This window comes from Zootoca vivipara, chromosome 3 (assembly GCF_963506605.1).
Source record: "Zootoca vivipara chromosome 3, rZooViv1.1, whole genome shotgun sequence".
In the NCBI taxonomy this organism is placed as follows: Eukaryota; Metazoa; Chordata; class Lepidosauria; order Squamata; family Lacertidae; genus Zootoca; species Zootoca vivipara.
The window spans coordinates 41,264,417-41,283,215 of NC_083278.1; the positions used below are offsets into that span (position 1 = coordinate 41,264,417).

Sequence of the window (18,799 nt, forward strand, 5' to 3'; positions counted from 1 at the left end):
AGCTATTCTTGGGTACTGAGAATTTACAGATCCTTCTGGATGTTGTAAGTCTACAGCGAGGCTGTTAAGTCATGACAGGTAAATGGAACCTTGAAGTCTAGAGACAGTGGGCTGTCTCCAATGAAGTTGTCATGTTTGGGCAAGGACTTATGCTTGCATAAATAAATTTGGCCCCCTCCCCACACACCCAAACGTGTTCTTGGCCAAACCCTCTGGGGCAGATTGGGAAGGGGTATAGGGAGAGGGAGGGGAAGTCCTTGCACAAATAGGATGGTTTTGTTGGATACACCACCACCACCCTGGTTACCTCTGAATACCCATGACTAGTGACCATCATTGTCTAGGGAGCTGATCTCTAGCAATACACAGAAGGGCACAGATTCCTCACCTGTGCTCTATCTGCATATCTGTGTATAACTTTATTCATCTTGTAGGGTTTTACATGACTTTTGAAAAATGAGTAAGATCTTGCACCCTCCCAAGTACTCGTAGTTATGCACGGCCTATCTTAATATTGGGTTGTTTTGTCTCATACGACAGCAAATTTCCAATGCAATCTTACTACATTTGTTCAGATGGCTTGTTATAGTTTAGCAGTCATTTAAAGATTTGAAATGTCAGTGTAGCTTAAAAATTCCATTAGCCACAAAGCCAAGGGAACCCAAGCCCTCACCTCTTCTTCTGCGTACTTGAGCTTGTATTCTCTTTTCACCGCTGGATCATACTGGGTCTGTGGAAGCCACAGCTGGATCTGCAGGAGACCTAGGTTGACCCAGAGACTGCCTCGCCGAGCCGTTTCGGGCAAATTCTGCAGCCCTCCTTCGTGCCCAAAGAACTGCTGCAAGCAAGTCAGCCAGACGCAGACAATCTGCTCAGGCAGTATTTCCCGGGCAGCAGCATCCCTGAGCACTTTGCAAATGTACTGAAATGCCGCTGGGCTCTTGGAGGAAACCTTATCGCAGTTCCGGAGATATTCCTCTTGCTGTTCTGCTGGAACCAGGCCTTTAAGAACTACGAGTTGCCTATGCAACATGACACCTTGGAACCTGGAATCTGTAAACCTGAAGGAAAAGAGAGATGTTCCAAATAAGGATGAATAAGAGATCTGCAACTGGAAAGTCCCTAGAGCAGGCATCCCCAAACTTCGGCCCTCCAGATGTTTTGGACTACAATTCCCATCTTCCCCGACCACTGGTCCTGTTAGCTAGGGATCATGGGAGTTGTAGGCCAAAACATCTGGAGGGCTGCAGTTTGGGGATGCCTGCCCTAGAGCCTAATCAGGCTACTGGATAGGTATCACCTAGGCCTCTGCTGCCAACGTAGAGACAAGAGAACTATCTCTACAGTAGGGTAGGGAGTCCAGCCAACCACCCACCACATCCTCAGGAGTTCTTCTCTTTTAAGACTGTACCAAGGGTACAAAGCATCTATATCTCCTAACCCCCCCCCCCGGCTTTGTTTCTTAATACATTACCGAAATTCAGCCATGGAAGAGAAGGGCAAGTTGGTCCACAGAACTGTGCTGACTTCCTGAAGCTGCTGTGCTCTCTCCAGCCGCTCTCCCAGTGTGACGTTGGAGGCGGACAGGACAGGAAGGCCGGTCACATCCCACTGGCTCCACTTGCTGCTGCTAGTTAGAATTTCAGAGAGGCACTTGGAGAAAATGGCTCGACTCAAAATACCCACACCCTAAATTAATAGAGATCAAAACATATATTTATAGCATTGATAAAGGTTTCCACATTTTATTTAATTTTAAAAAGGGCAGGTCACAGAATTGAAAATGTCAGAACATTTTAGAGAACATGTTACCAAAAAACGACGATATCATCATTGAAACGTTGGAACCCACTGAAAGTCACTGAAATTTTAGTGCACCAGGTTGGGTGGATGCAAAACAGGATTCCCATACCAACACCCCACCCGTATTTAAAATACTGTGCATTAGCACTAAACTAATCCCTATTTTCAGCAATAAGATAATCCCCAAACCTGTAATTTTGCTAAATATATTTCCTAATTAAGTTTATTTAAAAGGCACCTCCCCATCTTCTAATGCAGGGTTTGTGCTATTTGTCTACCTGTCCTCTACACAGTGGGAGAAAAACCTGCCACCCCACCCTCAGCATTCTGATAATCAAAATATTTGATAGGCAGAGGTGAATCTAGCCTCATCTCAACTGTGTTCCTTTATTTCCTGCACTGTCTCCAATCAATGAATTTCATTGACCACTACAAAAAATGCAAACAAAAGTGAACATACTGACAGGAACTTTGCTAATTTTGCACAAGTCGTTCAAATATGAAATGTCCAGCTGGATTTTTGGACAGGGCATAGAAATTGGGTTTAGGTTTTTTTTTCTGTTTAAGTTGTCAGGCTCCTTTTCAAGCTTTGTTTAAAAAGCAAATCCAAGTTCCCCTGAATTTAGCATCAGTTGTATGGAAGAATTATCCAGATTGCAGCTGGTCACAAACATCTCCTGCTTAACAGGAAGCTCAAAAGCACTTTAGGAGCATTAACGCTTTATTTTATATTAATGCTGTATTTTAAACCCACATAAGCTATAAATAGCAGAGCCTTCCTTGGGATCAGTTCTAGTAATGGGAGTGAATAGTTTCAATCCTCTGAATGAATAGTGAACCCATTCTCTGTGTGACATCAAAATGGCACAATTCATTCACAAGAAGGAACTATTAGAAGGTTTGTAGGAAACTCGATATCTGCAGAAGCACACTCCACCCCTACCCCCCAAAAAGATCTCCAGAAACAATTGTAACAGGGAAAACTGAGTGAAGACTTAGCATGCTCAGTGGGCAGAGAGGACTCACAATTAGGAGAGGAAAAATAATAATGAGGTGACAGAATGGAGTAACCCAAAAGAAAGCATGGCTGGCTGGAATTATGAACAGGAGCCCTTGGCAGTGCATTGTTTTGTTTACTATTCCGTAAAATAGTTTTATCATATAATAAGTTCCTGCCCTGACAATAGAGTCTCACCCTAACCCTTTTAAAAATGCAAATTTCCTCACACAAACCTGAACAGAACAGTCCATGAGAGATTTTGGCATCTTTTTCTCTTCCACAGACAGCGGCTGCCAGGTCAACCAGCGCTCTGGATTTGTAGTAACAACACTGCTCCAAAATGCTACTAAAGCAGCATTCACCAGTTCTGACCACACGAGATAAATTTCTTCTGCAGAGACCTAAAAGTGCAGGACAAAAGTGCAGACGACTTAAAGAGACTCTCAAGGTTTGCCCCTGCTTTTTAAGCGTTCTAATCAAAGTGTGCACAAGTTTTACTTTTCAGGGACCAACCACATCAGCTAGAATTTTTTCCTTAGCTTTGTTATTAAGGACAGGAAGCATTTCCTGCATCAAATATGAAAGTAAAGTTCTCCCTTGGTTCTAAGAGAGTACTTAAGACAGAAAACACCACCACCACCACATTGTTCAACTAGTTATAGCTAAGGACTTACTGCAGCACTCTCTGGGCAAGCAATAAATGGGAGGGAATAGAGGAAACTTAGCCAGATGCACTGGGAATAGTGCACCAAAAGTGATGCAGCCTACACAGGAGCAAGCAAATAGCAAGGGGGGAAGGGAGAAAGAGTACCATAAGAACTTATAACAGTACAAAGAGTTTAACAATGAACCAAGCAGAAGGAAAGAACTTTCCCACTCTTAAAACTTTGCAAGCAACCACAAAATACTAGTTGATTCTTGAAGATGGTTTCCAACACACTGGACAACTGAAACCAGAGATGCTCACCAGGTAGCAAGGTTAGGGTAACAAAAGTGAGGGGGTGGGGTGCAAGACAGGAGAAATGTTGGCTCTTTAATACACAGTGGATGCTTTTTAGAGTCATCTTACCTACTTTCAATTTTCCTGTTGTTTAGTTCTCGCTAAACACACAGTTTATCCAAAAATAAATATGGGAAGTCAATCAAGGACTTCTGTTTGAATGCCAGGAAGTTAGTTTGTCATCCCCCCATCTGATCCTTTTATCAAGTAACAGTTAAATTCATGTCAATTTGATTTTTTAATTCTTTACATAAGTTACTCAAAATATAAACGACAAAGAAAATAATGATGATGATAATAATAATAATAGATAAAAAGTACTCAGGTGTTTGACACTGATAATGAGAATGTGCAAAGCACTATAATACAACCCCTTTTGAGATCATATTACATTTCCCCTTGTTTTGTATGTTGCAGGTATCTGTCCTGGATTGGAGACTACAATGCCATGTGAATAAAGAAAAGAAAAATGAAAAGGGAAGGGGAGTTATCTGAACTTAACACTTGTTCTTACCTTTTGAGAATCTAACAAGTAATAAAGGCCTTGAAGCTGTTGTGAGGTAGATGGTGTAAACTTAAGGCAGAAAGCAATAAATTGCCTTATTTCTGAACATAGGCTTGATTGTTTACTGCTACCATTCCTGAAAAAAACAAAAGGCATGGCTACTGATTGATAGTTTGTATACACACCAAGGTACAAAAATAATGAAAGGGGAAAGACGTGACATGTCAATTAGAAATTCAAGGAAAGTCCCACATTCAAAATCACCTTGGTCCTATCAGAAATGTTCAGAATGTCTCATAATCCTTTTGAGACATAAATTCTGAAATTCTCCCCAATTCAAAGTTACTTGCATTTCTGTCAGCAGAATTGAGGTTTAAAAACATCTCGAGACATTCTAGCTCAGTGTGTGTGTTCATGAATTTGCTACCTTACAGAGCCATGGCAAACCACAAGATAAAAAAAGCCACCAAAGCTTAAGGAAGGGAAAGGCTGGTAAATCGAGCTTACATGAATCCCAGAAACCCTTTGCTCCATCACAGAAAACTTGCCCTCACCTTTGCAAGGAAGCCTCAGCTATACAATCAGCGGTTAGCTTGTACTGCCAAAGCACAGCTAGATACTCCATTGCAGGCCACAGTTGCACCTTATTGCAGAGCTGAGTTATCAAACTAGAATCCATCTGTTTGCCTTCAGCAGGCTTTTCTTTGAGAGGCTCAAGCAAGACACCTCCTTTCCTCAGCTTTGAATGCTGGAGATTCACCAGAGCCCATAATTCATCTGAAAGAAATAAAGAATATAAATAGTCTGCAGCTACCGTCCGCCAGGGGCTTCTGCCGTTCTGAGGGGTCTGGAACCCTTCAAAATCATACTCCTCCTTATCTGTGGATGCAAAAAAACCCACCTGAAATCCCAGTGTGGGGGTTTGGTTTATGGGGGAAAGCTCGTGAAATTCCTGTGAGGTACGCCTCGGTCACCTGCTCTGCAGGGAGCTACAAGTTCTCAGACTCTGGTGCGCCCTCCCAAGCCACCAAATATTGCAACTTGCTTTGGTACCACCTGGAGTCCAGAATCTCCATGACCTCATTGATGAGTTCCCTTTCCTCCACTGTGGGTGGTGGGGGTGCCCTCTCCCCTTCCCCTTGAAACCTATGTGCCTCATGATACGGTGAAAGCAAGGACCTATGAAAAACAGGATGCAACCACATGCTTTCTGGCAGTTTGAGCCGGAAGGCCACTGGATTGACTCCTGTATCTCAAATGGTCCTAATCTCCTCTGCTGTAATTAATGCATCTACCTCTCTGGGGCAGCCCTCAGGAGGATAACCACACCTTTTGCCCTACATGGAACTCCTTCCCTCTTGTATGCCTCCTTCGCTCTTTCTAAGTTTACCTTCAACATCTGATGTATGGCTTCCATCTCCTCTACAAATTCCTCGGCAGCTGGCACAGAATACTCCCCCCTCCCCCGGGAAAGCCCTGGGGTGGCACCTATGATTGGCCAAAAATGGAGACACCCCTGTGGATATGTGCACGGCATTATTGTAAGCGAATTCCGCCAGGGCTAGCCTCTCCACCCAGTCATTCTGCTGCTGATTGACGTAGCACCTCAAATATTTCTGCAGAATGGCATTGGCCCTTTCTGCTTGTCCATTGGTCCCAACTCAGCTTCTGTACATTTACAATGCTTTATTATACAGATATGTACAAGACTTTATTATATTGATATGTAGAAAACAGAAACACTCCTCCTTTGGGCTCTCTGCTGACCCCTGGTGGTCCCCTGACAGTTACAAACGCTTCAGGTTACAGACTCCGCTAACCTAGAAATAGTACCTCGGGTTAAGAACTTTGCTTCAGGATGAGAACAGAAATTGTGCGACTTTGGCGTGGTGGCAGTGGGAGGCCCCATTAGCTAAAGTGGTGTCTCAGGTTAAGAACAGTTTCAGGCTAAGAACGGACCTCCGGAACGAATTAAGTTCTTAACCAGAGGCACCACTGTACCAAAATAGATTTATGGCAAAAACAAACTCACTCATCAGCACAGAATATAACAGGGGGGTGGAAATACAAACCTGGAAATATGAATTTTATCTGAGTTTTTATGTTCATTTGCAGGAAACCCGAAAGCTTACTATATGAACATGAGAATACATATTTGAAGTAACCTGTGGTACAAACATTATGAGGTGTTCTTCACTTCACCTGACCGCAAATAAATCATTTACCTGAAACGACATCCTTCAAATTATTGGCTCTGAGAATTAGGCCTTGAGCCTGGAGCAATGCAGTCTTGATTTTCCACTCTGTGGCAGCCATTTTCAGAATACAGACCTCCTCCTGCCATTCGCCATCTCCAATAGCGGGCCTCAGCTCCTGGACATTAAGTGCTTTGGAAATTTTCCGCAACTGAACAGACACATCCACTACTCCTACATCCTGCATAAATTGAATAAGAATAAAAATGGCAACTCCCAACTCAACAGAATGAGCACTATTTTGTTTTCTTTTACTAAAACGCATGATAAGACCACTTATGCTGACCTCTTCTGTAAAGACTGAAGGGATGCGTATAATTTATATGCATGCAAGCAGCAACCAACCATTTAGGTAACTGTGCCAAAGTCCAAAGTATGAGAATGCCCCACGCTAAGGGTGCACACTTTGGTATGCATGCAGTACTCTGTCTAAGAGAGTGGGTATACTTTTGCCTCTGGTTAACAGAAGCAGCACTGCAGGACAAGACAGGCAGGATCAACGGTCTGCTTCATTTCCTAAGCCAGGCCCCATTGGCCTCACAGCTTCTGTGCAAGCATGCTACAAAAGAATCTGCTGCCTGAGCATTTGTATAGCTGTGCAAATATATTCAAAAGCGATATACTGTACTAGGAACTGCTATCTAGGAACACAGAAAACAAGTCAGCTGATTGGTCCATCTACCCAAGTACTGTGTGCACTGAATGGCAGGAAGCTCTCTGGGTTTTCAGGCAGGAATCTTTCCCATCCTTTCCTGAAGATTGATCTTGGGAACTTCTGCACATAAGGCATGTATTCTGGGGAAACCCAGCCAGATGGGTGGGGTATAAATAATAAATTATTATTATTATTATTATTATTATTATTATTATTATTATTATTATTATTATTATACTTAGCTATGGCCCTCTCTGAAGGGTGTTTAGGAAGTCTGGTCTAACTTTTCTTGAAAGGAGAATATATTTCTAAATCCATATACTCACTTGATCTTCTTCTTAAATATCTATAAGCAGTTCTGTAACTCTGAGACACGAGTTCCTTAAATAATTCTAGATGGGTAGGGTAGCAGTGTAATACGACAGTTCTTTTAAAAATGTATTACCAAAGAAAAACTTCCATAGAAGCAACAGTACTCAGTTACATATAAATACATTGCACCTTGAATGGAAGAGGTCTTCCCCAAAACTTCTGCAGCTTCTTAACATTAGCAGAAACACCAGCAGGATTGGCTAGGCAAGCCTGGATTTGTTGTGAGGCAGACTGAATATCCTTGGGCAGCCTTAAAATAAGAGAAGGAAAACTGAGAAAAGGTAAGATGGGTCATCAAACCATGCATGCAGCCTGGATATACAGCAATTTATGAAACCTCATTCCCCCAGTCCAGAGCTTTCCACAACACATTAGTGTGTCGGCTGCAGTGTGTAGGTGTGTCATGCAAACACTCCCCACACTCCTCCTAGGGCTGGAAAGGGGTTAGTTTAACCTCAGGTTTGCTAATAAAACTGAATTATAGATGGTATATAGCCATCTTGACATAATTACCCACCGGGGACACTAAGAATACCCCTGTGCAGGGACTTTATACCTGCTAATCCTAGCCATTCCAACATATATAGGAAACAGTAAAACATTACAGCTAAAAAGCTTCCCTATAGAAGGCTGCCTTCAGATTTAATGCATTGGTGTACAAGCTAAAGACAACATACTTCTGCTGCTCATATGTGCTCAGCAACTTCGTTGCCCTGCTGATTAAATGTTTTACAACCCAGTGCCAGTGAAGGGACAGGAGCGCCAAGCCAGAGGAATCCACAGCAACCATGTCTGATATCGTCCAAAACCTGTCACGCCACAATAAGCAGTGCAGTATCTAGAGGCAAGCCGGAAAAAAAATGAGTCTTCTATCCCATGATGCACAAGGTAATGCTTTTTCAGGTGGAGAACATTGTTCTTTTATCATTAGGAAATGACACATGTCTTGAGTCCAAAAGGGCATTGTTTGAGCAGAAAAGACACCTTCATTCCTTAGACTTTACATCTGAGACTGAAAAGGTGCAAGTCTACGATAACACAATTTGCTAGGCAAAAATTGCACCTTCCAACCTCTTGCACTTCACCCACTGAGCTATAAGCCTGAAGTAGACTCCCTGTGGTTGTTGCTCAGAGGATCTCTTAAGGCAGCTTCCATGACCCATCCAGGATGTGCTCCAGAAAACAAAAGCTTTCTGGAAACGGATTTCTCTGATCTAACATCCTAAATTAGATCAGAAAAACAGAAAGCTGGAGCACTGGGGATAGCACTGCAGTTCTTGCAGTTTAGCTTATCCTTTGGCATGAAGATGAATAGCTTTCCATTTTTGCAACCATTCATAGATCCTTGGCTTCATTCTGGCATGTACATATCTTTACAGGGGCACACTATTTCCCTACAGTTCAAAATAGGCAAAACATTTATCTGTTTTAGATGAGCTCTTATTCCTAAGTCAGAGGAACCTCTTGAATGTGACTAACCACTTTGCCCGCTCCTCCAAGCAACTGGAAAAGACATGTGGATTTCATGTCCTTTCCAGGTTTCCACTTTCAAACAAATTGGTATGACAAAAATATCAGAGAAGGTAACACAGGGAAAGTAAGTGGACAGCTCCTAAAGTCCAAGCAATGGGTGACCCCAGATGTTTGTATGGTCTACTTACTTCATACATTTTTTCATCAGACACAGACCCTTGAGTAGACTTCAACCAGTTCAGCACGAAGGCATCCCAGAGTTCAAAAAAGCCTGCGAGGTTCACCACAATAGCATGTGGCAGTGAGCTGTGGCTGCCGGGATCTTCATTTCAGGAATAAAATTAAACGAAAAGATAATGCAGAACTGTATCCAACTACCGTGCTACAAAAACAACATCAATGATTCCTTTAACAAAATTTTAAATGGAAACACAATAGATACCTTTATGGAACTCCAGTGACATCCTCAAAGCACTAGTTCTTGGTTTTTTGGTATTAATCAAGCTCCTTTCAACATAGCTCTTTTTCTCACGGTCCAGAAACAGTATTGCCCTGTAATTACAACACAACAAACCCACATGGATATCAAGTTAAGTTACTATGTCAACAGTAAATCAAAATCCTGTTAAGAGGAAACAGCCCACAAATTGAATCATGTTGGGACTATTGAACATGTACATAATGCAGAGAAACCATCAGACACTACAAAATGCTAATGTGAAATGGATCCTGAACAGAGAATTTATAATTTGCATTAGACAAGCAAAACAGGAGGAAACAATTCTGACTACGGCAGTGGGTGATGGCAAAGGATGCAAGAATATTCTGAATGATTTATGTAAAAATGAGTTTCCTTGTGAAATAAAAGGTTTTGATGTAACTGTACGCTTAGAGTTTGGATTATCAGTGAGCATAAGGGTACTGTACCCAACTTTTTCTAGATTGTACATTACACCAGCCTTCATCAACCTGGTGCCCTTGAGATGTTTTGCCCTTGAGACTACAACTCCTATCAGCCCCAGCACAGCATAGCAGTGGCTGATGGGAACTGTAGTCCAAATCTTCTTAAGGGCACCAGGTTAGTGAAAGCTGCCTTACAACTTGCCTTCCATAAGAAAACAGAGCAAGGGATTGATTGGTTGTTGTTTTTAGCAGTTTAAGGGGGAGGGGAAATCTGTGACAATTATAGATTATCAACCAACTTAAAAAGGGAAAGACATTATTATAGAACGTGGAAATGACAAACTAACTTTTCTAATCAGATTAACAGAACGAAGGTGGATACCAATTGGTCCTCCACATGTTGCTGGAACTACGACACTCATCATGCCTGGCCATCGACCACGATGACTGGAGCATATGGGGAGAGTTGGGAGACCAAAAACATATGAAGGGCCACAGGGTTTCCCCATCCCGGGAATAGCACATGTGTGACTGAACTCACCGATTTGAAAGTGATTTCAGCAGAATAAGCAGCTGATCCGAGTGCTCTTCTGCTTCAAAATCCACTGAATTGCTAATGATATCCAAACACTGCATGTTCCATCTGGGATCCATAGGAATCACATGCTCATCTGTTTTGATAGATGAACAACAAGGAAAACTCATGTTTGTTTTCATTATAAACATTTCCCAACTCCCTCAATCCAAGAAAGAGAGCAAGCAATATGCATTGGCATGAACAAGATGCAAGACACCTAACACATGTTCACTGCGTAAAGGAGACGAGATTTGTTTAAATGGGAATGAACGTGGGGTAGCTTCCAATATGCAATTTATTGTGTCTTATTTACATAGAGTAGCGTTTTCTAAACCCAATGAAAGGTGTTTTTTTTTTAAAGAACAAAACCCAACCCTCTCAGTTCTGTTGCAAGCTACGTTTCACTTCCCATAATCTCATCAATATCACAAATCAATCTTCACTGTATCAAAAACGCAGGAAGATAATACACACTTGCAGCCAAGAAAGAAAGAAGATATCTTACCAGTCATATTTGGTTGCAGCAACTTTATTACATTACTGATGGCACCTGAGAGGGGACTGAAGTAAAAATTATTCAGAGATGCTGCACCGGCTTCCAGCTGAGTATACACTGAATCTGTAGAAAGAAGACGACCTGTGAATTCGTGGCTTTCTAAGCTTATTATTTTTATTTATATGCTGTAAGTATTCGCCCTTCATTGCCAGGGCAGGTTGCAGCAATATACTGCGCAAGGATGAAAACAAGACAGAGCCATTACAATTATAAAACGAGTAAAGCAGAACAGAACAGTGTGATTTCAATTAAACGTGGTGGGTCCTACGAATCAAAACACCTGGACTGCCAAAGGGTTTAGCTGTGATCCAATCCCAAAGCCCCTTCCACCCCATGCATAACGACCAATTGCTCCTGTGCATATATTCGGAAGTGTGTGGGGGGGGGTACTTCCTATTAGCTGCAGCTCCTTACACATCAGTCCGGCAACCCGAATGAGTGGGGTTTCCATGGGGTAGCTGTGAGACGATAGCCAACCCCTGCTGAGAATGCAGTAACTTAATCAAGATAAAACTGAAATGGTATCAACATATGAAATCAGAGTCTTGAGCTAGAGAAACCCAGCCAGATGGGCACGGTATAAATAATAAAAATATTATTATTTTATTAATATTATTATTAGAGGCCAAGAAGAAGCTGCAGGCCACAGAGCCAAGAGATTCCAGTTTTGGGGGTGAGATTCTAATCAATATTCTTTTGTCCATGGGACTGTCTTTTCACTCACTTATTGCACACACTATTCTGGTGATGCTGTGCTTTTGACTTCCTCCATCTCTTTACATTTACTTACAAAACTCAAGCATAGGATCGTGGTGCATGATTCTCTTCCACCACCACAAACATTCGGATTAGTCTTGTTTAAGCAGCAGGAGTCAACACTTACCAGGCACTTGTGGCAAATTCTTTTTTAACTGATTAAGCCACCCAACTCTCAACGTCCAGTCTTGGTTCGTTGCTTTCTCTATGAATAACTTAACAGCAGCAGAAAGGACCTCCATGCCATCTGCCCAAGAGGCACTAGTCTCCACTGCACCAAATTTGAGGCAATCTGGATTAGGAGAGTGGAGAATTTTCTCAAAGTCATGTATAGTGAGAGGCAGTGTCCTGAAACGAGAGGTCATTGTAAGAAGATCATACCTACGCAAAAAAACAAAACAGCTATACAATTTCCAAAGGCCTAGGAGATTTAACCCCTAAATATGTTAGAAGTAACCATGGTGTGTTGCCTTAACTCTGGGTAAAATCCCAGTTGGACACTGAAACCATGCTTTCAAACTATTGCCGCGTCCAGAATTGACGCTCTATTCCATTTTTCCAACATGCGCTATTAAAATGATGTAAGACGCATTTGGGACCCAGGTGGCGCTGTGGTTAAACCACTGAGCCTAGGGCTTGCTGATCAGAAGGTCGGCGGTTCGAATCCCTGTGACAGGGTGAGCTCCCGTTGCTTGGTCCCAGCTCCTGCCAACCTAGCAGTTCGAAAGCACGTCAAAATGAAAGTAGATAAATAGGAACCGCTACAGCGGGAAGGTAAACGGCGTTTCCATGTGCTGCTCTGGTTTGCCAGAAGTGGCTTTGTCGTGCTGGCCACATGACCTGGAAGCTGTACGCCGGCTCCCTCGGCCAATAATGCGAGATGAGTGCGCAACCCCAGAGTCGGTCACGACTGGACCTAATGGTCAGGGGTCCCTTTACCTTTAAGACGCATTTGGAAATCTGTGGGACCTAACAGAAGTTCAATGCTCATTTCCATGTTAACTGCTTCCAGAAAAACAACAACTGTGCACCACCCCATTAACCTGGAATATCTCAGTAGTTTTGAGCTGTAATTTCCCTGCCGTTTTCATGTGATGAAATCTGGGAAAGTTCCCCTCCCCCCGATATTTTAATGGGTGAACAATGGGGGGACAGAAGCATGTATGCAAATAGAGGGGGGTGAAATGCCCAATGGCACCTGCCACATCACACCCACTGCTGTAAATGACATTTAGCATGACATGGTGATGTATCCATCAAAAAGCCATGATTCCATAATGCAACAGGTAATGCAGTATGAAAGAAATGTTAGAAACTGGTAGAGAAGGGCTAGCATTATAACCAAAACGGCAACACAATAAACCCCACATTTGAAAGCAGCTTAAGCCTCGCAGGTATAGGGAATGAGCGCTGCTTTCTACCTTGCAGGCAAAGGGAGTGGAGGCAGGGAAACAGCCTTAACTATGGTAGCCCAGTGCAGATGTAACTGCTAACATTGCTCACTTATTTATATAGAGGGGCAGGCAAAAGGCTGCTCACCAATTAACCTGGAATAGTTCACTCTTACATGTCTAGAGGGATAGCAACACCTTGTGCTCACCTGCTGTTTCTCAGATTCAGCCTGTTCAGGCAGTATGCCAGGACCTGGCCATCGTGATGAACCATAGAAAGCAGAGAGTCTTCAGCTGCAAACAAAGCACTGGATGCAGAATCTGGCCACAATCCTAAGGCAAGGAGGGAAGCATCCCTTGTTTCCTCTGAATCCAAAGCTGAAACATGCTTCATTATCAAGTCCAGCATATGCTAGTATATCAGGAGAGACAAAAGGTTGCGATTAGGTTCTTCAACTGGGAAAAACAACAACAGTAGTCTTCTTTCTGTAACACTTTTCTTAGGTGTGGAAAACAAGGGCACTTTTACAAAAAAACAACCCTATTAAAATGTAGCAGTTACTTTGAAAAGATAGATATATACATGGTCTCAAATTGTTGATTGCTCAGACTTTGAACTGTCTCTCACTGATTTTGCATAAGTTGACTCTCTAGCACAAACACTTGGTGAGCATGTTTCCAATGAAGGAAGACTTACCTTTTGATTGTCTTCTGACTGTTGTGAACTGACATAGATGTCCCAGCACGCTTTATAGAAGCTCTTTGCTAAACCAAATCCTCGGCGCAACTGCTGCACGATCAGCGTTGCAGCATTAATCAAAGCAGATAGAGTGTAAGAGGAACCTGAGAAGGAAAAACTAACATTACAACCTACTAACCACCTTTGTAGAATGCCTAGGAATTTAACAATCCTTTTACTTTCCCCTTTTTCAAACCACCTGCCTGAGCCAACTACCATATTATAAATCTGAAATCAAATTGAAATTTCCCAATTCATTCTCTCTCAAATGGTCTCTAACGCAATCGCTAAATAGAAGTTATTCTCTTTAACGTTTGCCAAGTTTATTATGCATGCTTATCTCACCTGCTATGCTTTCCTTAGCTTCTGTATGCACAGCCACGAGCTCATCGCATATGCTGCTTCCGAACAAGCCCATTCCATGAAGCAGCAGCTTCACGTCGTGAAGATCCAATGAACCACTCTCTCCGGGAACGTAGATCTCAATTCCACGATTCCGCATGGCTCGGGATATTTCACCGTGTGAAGGATCCATCGAAAGGAAAAGCCTTTTCAAGTTTAAATACACATAAGGGGAGTATGGTTATTTTAGGGTACCCATCCAGTATGTCATCTTACACTGCTGCTCCTGGGGTGGGGCGAGCAAGGAAGAGGTCTCACCACAGCCTTGCAATTAGGCATCTGCCTGCAATGTTTAGTGATCAAGGTGATATAAGAGCAATGCCAACAGTACATTTCTAAGCCTAGTTTCTATTAGATGGGTACTTGGTTTGTCTGGCTCTTCCCTATGCACAAAGTATATATATATATATATATATATATATATATATATATATATATGCTTACTGCACCACTGAACTGCCTCCTCACCACCACCAGGGAACTCTTTGCCTTGGCAGAAAAGGGAACTAACCACACTGCTCTACTGGCTTGGCTAGGTGAATAGAGAGGCATGTTGTGGCTGCTACTTGCATGGCTCCCTCCTCTCCTTATCCTACTTAGAATCACAGAATTGTAGAGTTGGAAGGGACCCTGAGGGTCAGACTCCAGCCTCCTGCAATGAAGGAATATGCAGCTGTCGCTATACAGGGATCAAACCTGCAACCTTGGCATTATCAACACAGCAATCTAACCAACCGAGCTCCCCAACCTGCTTTATTAAACTTGCTAGACACCCAAATAGCAAATGCTCTCTAGGCTTCATACAGAAAAGGGGGAAATGATTTTGAAAAAAAAAACACAATAAGCCAGTAACAATATAAAGGCAGTAAATTAAACAGAGAATGAAAACGCATGTGTGCCTGTGTGCCTGCATACACACATGCAGTTCAGAGAAGGTGGAGAGACTAGCATTTGTGCATCACACTGCTTTGCTGCCCAGCAAATGAAAACCACTGACCTTGTTATAAAAAAAGGGGGGGGGAGGAAGTGCTAAGAGAAAACTAGCAAGCAATACATCACTTTGTTTTACCCAGCTGAGTGATGCTCAAACCTACACTTATTTTCAAGGCTGCAGTAGTGATACCTTAAAGAGACGGTGTTTCCACCCCAATGCATATTGCAACTCTCAAAGCATAATCCAACAACACACTCCAATAAGCACAAGGAACGTCAGCGCACCTGAAATTTGGATGTGGTGTGATAGTGGGGGTTATGCCATCGATCACTCCTCTTTCACTCATGGTGAGGACTCCTCCAGGTTCAAGCAGAGCATTCAAGCGGTCCAGCACAGAAGGACTACACACAAGAAGTAAAGGAACAGTTAAGCACTAAAGGTGGCTCACTATTTACTAACATTTATTTGGCTTCATAATGGAAGAGCAGTATTTCCGTCCCCTGCCCCCTGCTCCACCTGATCAGTTTTATAGCATCAGATATACGGCAGTAATGCAGAAATGTCATGGGATGGTGTCCAGTTCTGTCCCCTCTGCTCAACAAAGACTCTTTGCCCCAGTGGATGCTTCTGTGAATGGAAGGGAGGGGAAAGCAGTTTGTGCAATTTTTTTTTTTTGCAAACTTCCCCCTTTCTTCCGCATTGCCTCCTCCTTAAGTAAAAATTGCCATCATGACTTCTCCCTTCTGTTCACGGAAGTGTCTGCTGGAGCAAAGGACCTCCTTGAGTAGATGGAGACAACTGTATACAATCCAGTATCCTTTGAACCAGTAAATGATGATCTACTCCTTGAATTTCTCTCTTTCATCTGGTACATGATTTGTAATATAGATTCAATGATGTTTATCCAATGTGGTATTCTATATCTATCTATCTACATAAATTAAAATGTAAAAGTTCGTTTGTTCAAAATCTTAAATCTCCGAAAGTTCTTCACCGATTGCTTTGAAATTTTGACACATTGCATTTGAATACACACATTTTTATATACCTATATTATATAGATATCACACCTGTGACAGGTAAAAACTTGCTTTTTTTTGAAAAACAGAACCATCTGTTGGATGTGAAAGCAACACACGCTATACTAAATATTTTACTCTATATCTCCACAGACAATGGAACAACAAAAAATATTGTATACCCACAAACATTGTGAAATTAAAAATATCAGAAACGTCCGCTTTCTTTTTTCTTTCTTTTCCATTTAACAGACTGAGCCACAGCAATGCGTGGCCCGGTTTATAATAATTTCTTTCTAACAACACAGTTGCGCTTACCTGCAGAAGTTAACATTGTCCATCAAGAGCCATTCTCCGGACTGTAAAGCCTGAACCAACATCCCATCAACCCATTCAAATGTGCCGTGGGTGCTGCTACTCATATACTGAATAACCTGCAGCTTGAAGTGCCGAAATTCTTCTACAAGTCTTGAAAACTCTAAAATTGGGGGGAGATATACTTTGAATACATCTCAATGAACCAATAAGCCAGTATTCAAGATTCACACAGAGTGCTTTTCACAACTGCATTTAGTCTAGTATCATTTGCCAACTTAGGCAAACAGTCCCTCTTTCTTTGTTCAGTTGTGATCATAAGATCTTTGGAGGAGTTTGGATTTGATATCCCGCTTTGTCACTACCCTAAGGAGTCTCAAAGCAGCTAGCAATCTCCTTTCCCTTCCTCCCCCACAACAAACACCATGTGAGGTGAGTGAGGCTGAGAGACTTCAGAGAAGTGTAACTAGCCCAAGGTCACCCAGCAGCTGCATGTGGAGGAGCGGAGACGTGAACCCAGTTCACCAGATTACGAGCCCACTGCTCTTAACCGCTACACCACACTGGCTCTCCTGCATTAGCTTCGACAAGATGTCATGTCTAAACTAATACATGTAGATCAACCAAGTTTTCATTAAAAAGGGAGAATGTCTTTAATATTTACAGAATGATAAACACAATAGACTATTGCTAACTGGTGTGGTGGAGCGGAGCAACCATAACTGTGATGGAGGCTGGAAAAATCTTTAAGGAAGCAAATAATTATGCTTCGTGCTTCCACAGATGATGTAACTTTAATAAATATGGACCCAGGTGGCTTGCTCACAAGTGCTCAATGTGCATTCATCACTGCACATGTAAAGTTCCTGTGCACTTTGGCTGAATGCCAGTGGGTGCAAGAGAATAGTGAGGTGGCTGCACACATGTCTCGACCATGTGGCACCACGAATACTCATACTTTCCCTCTGGTCACATTTGCACACATTTATCTCAGCTGACAACCACTCCATAAAGACACACCATCTCTCGCCATGAAAAATGTTTTCCTTGTAATATTAGAACATCCTTTAAAATGCTTGGTGGTTTTTGCCTTCTCTGATGCTATGCAGCAACTGGAATTTGCACATCCTTAGCTGATGACATTTTAAATGGGAAAAAAGCTATCACTTCTTACGGCTTCTGCGCATACCTGGCTTTGAGTAGGAGCTGATCTTGTTGTTCAGCCGCTGGACCAGTGCAAGGACTCCCTCCAATTTGTTCACCAGTTCAATGGTTATGTTTTGATTCTCTTCCCCAAGGGACTTTGGCTTGAAATTAAGAACGAAACTGCTCCAGGCACGCAGCACAATTTCAGCGTCTTCTGGACAGATAGCAGTGAGGAGGAGGCTGTCCCTTAGAAGTGTGCTTACAACGTTCTCCACCTTCTCCAGCAAGCTCTTCCAAGGCCTAATGATGTCAACCTGTAGGACATTTATTACATCGGTCACTGCCTGAACCACCACTTCCCACTCGGTTCCTTTACCATGGTATTGGAAACCACTTAGAGGTCTTTCTTTCTTTCAGTTAAGACATTTAAACTTTGCCCATTGATATATTCCTCAAATTTAAGTTAAGTGGTATTCTTGTATGCACTTGACTTGTCCTTCTTCCCAAATTTTAAAAATGCACACTTACTTGCTCAAATCCACCTAACAGCTCGGTTGTATCCATAGAACTGTTCATCGGCATGATCTTCAACTGATGACCTGTCAGATATGCTAGAAGCTGAATGAGGCTGGTCTTGCCAGCAGCCGCAGGGCCTACCAATATCACCATCCAACTCATATGTACACATTTCATGATGGACTCCAAGGGCTGGAGTGAATGGTGGAGCAGGGATAGGTTTCTGCCAGGAGGAGGAGCATAGTTTGCGCGGGAGAGGATTGAGAAACCAACCTTCAGTAGAATTAGAAACAAAATAAGCAAGTGCATTAGTGTGCATGTATAGTGTGGAGCAGAAATTCAAGAAGATGCCCAAGTGGCGGCAGCTTTTGTTCTCTCTCACCTGGACGTCATAGGGAGTGATGTGGAACTGTCTGGAACCCATATATGGTTCAGCATCCTGGCCAAAAATGTCCCTGAATAGGCATACTACCTAAAAAAAA

General features: G+C 42.5%; 1 protein-coding gene across 3 annotated transcripts in view; it reads right to left on the reverse strand.

Annotated features, from left to right (window-relative positions):
• The window catches only part of MDN1 (midasin AAA ATPase 1), a 101,777-nt gene that overhangs the window by 36,651 nt on the left and 46,327 nt on the right, over positions 1-18,799 (reverse strand). For all 3 annotated transcript variants that reach the window (XM_060272589.1, XM_035109386.2, XM_035109385.2), the window contains exons 41-61: positions 18,700-18,789; positions 18,330-18,590; positions 17,845-18,115; positions 16,659-16,818; positions 15,606-15,722; positions 14,331-14,533; positions 13,944-14,089; positions 13,456-13,658; positions 11,983-12,203; positions 11,049-11,162; positions 10,508-10,637; positions 9,506-9,615; positions 9,252-9,385; positions 8,268-8,428; positions 7,720-7,840; positions 6,534-6,744; positions 4,863-5,085; positions 4,318-4,444; positions 3,037-3,204; positions 1,475-1,689; positions 674-1,061 (exon numbers count right to left, since the gene is read on the reverse strand). In XM_060272589.1, the coding sequence (XP_060128572.1) occupies positions 674-1,061; positions 1,475-1,689; positions 3,037-3,204; positions 4,318-4,444; positions 4,863-5,085; positions 6,534-6,744; positions 7,720-7,840; positions 8,268-8,428; positions 9,252-9,385; positions 9,506-9,615; positions 10,508-10,637; positions 11,049-11,162; positions 11,983-12,203; positions 13,456-13,658; positions 13,944-14,089; positions 14,331-14,533; positions 15,606-15,722; positions 16,659-16,818; positions 17,845-18,115; positions 18,330-18,590; positions 18,700-18,789 (3,774 nt within the window). The remainder of the gene's footprint in view (positions 1-673; positions 1,062-1,474; positions 1,690-3,036; positions 3,205-4,317; positions 4,445-4,862; positions 5,086-6,533; positions 6,745-7,719; positions 7,841-8,267; positions 8,429-9,251; positions 9,386-9,505; positions 9,616-10,507; positions 10,638-11,048; positions 11,163-11,982; positions 12,204-13,455; positions 13,659-13,943; positions 14,090-14,330; positions 14,534-15,605; positions 15,723-16,658; positions 16,819-17,844; positions 18,116-18,329; positions 18,591-18,699; positions 18,790-18,799) is intronic.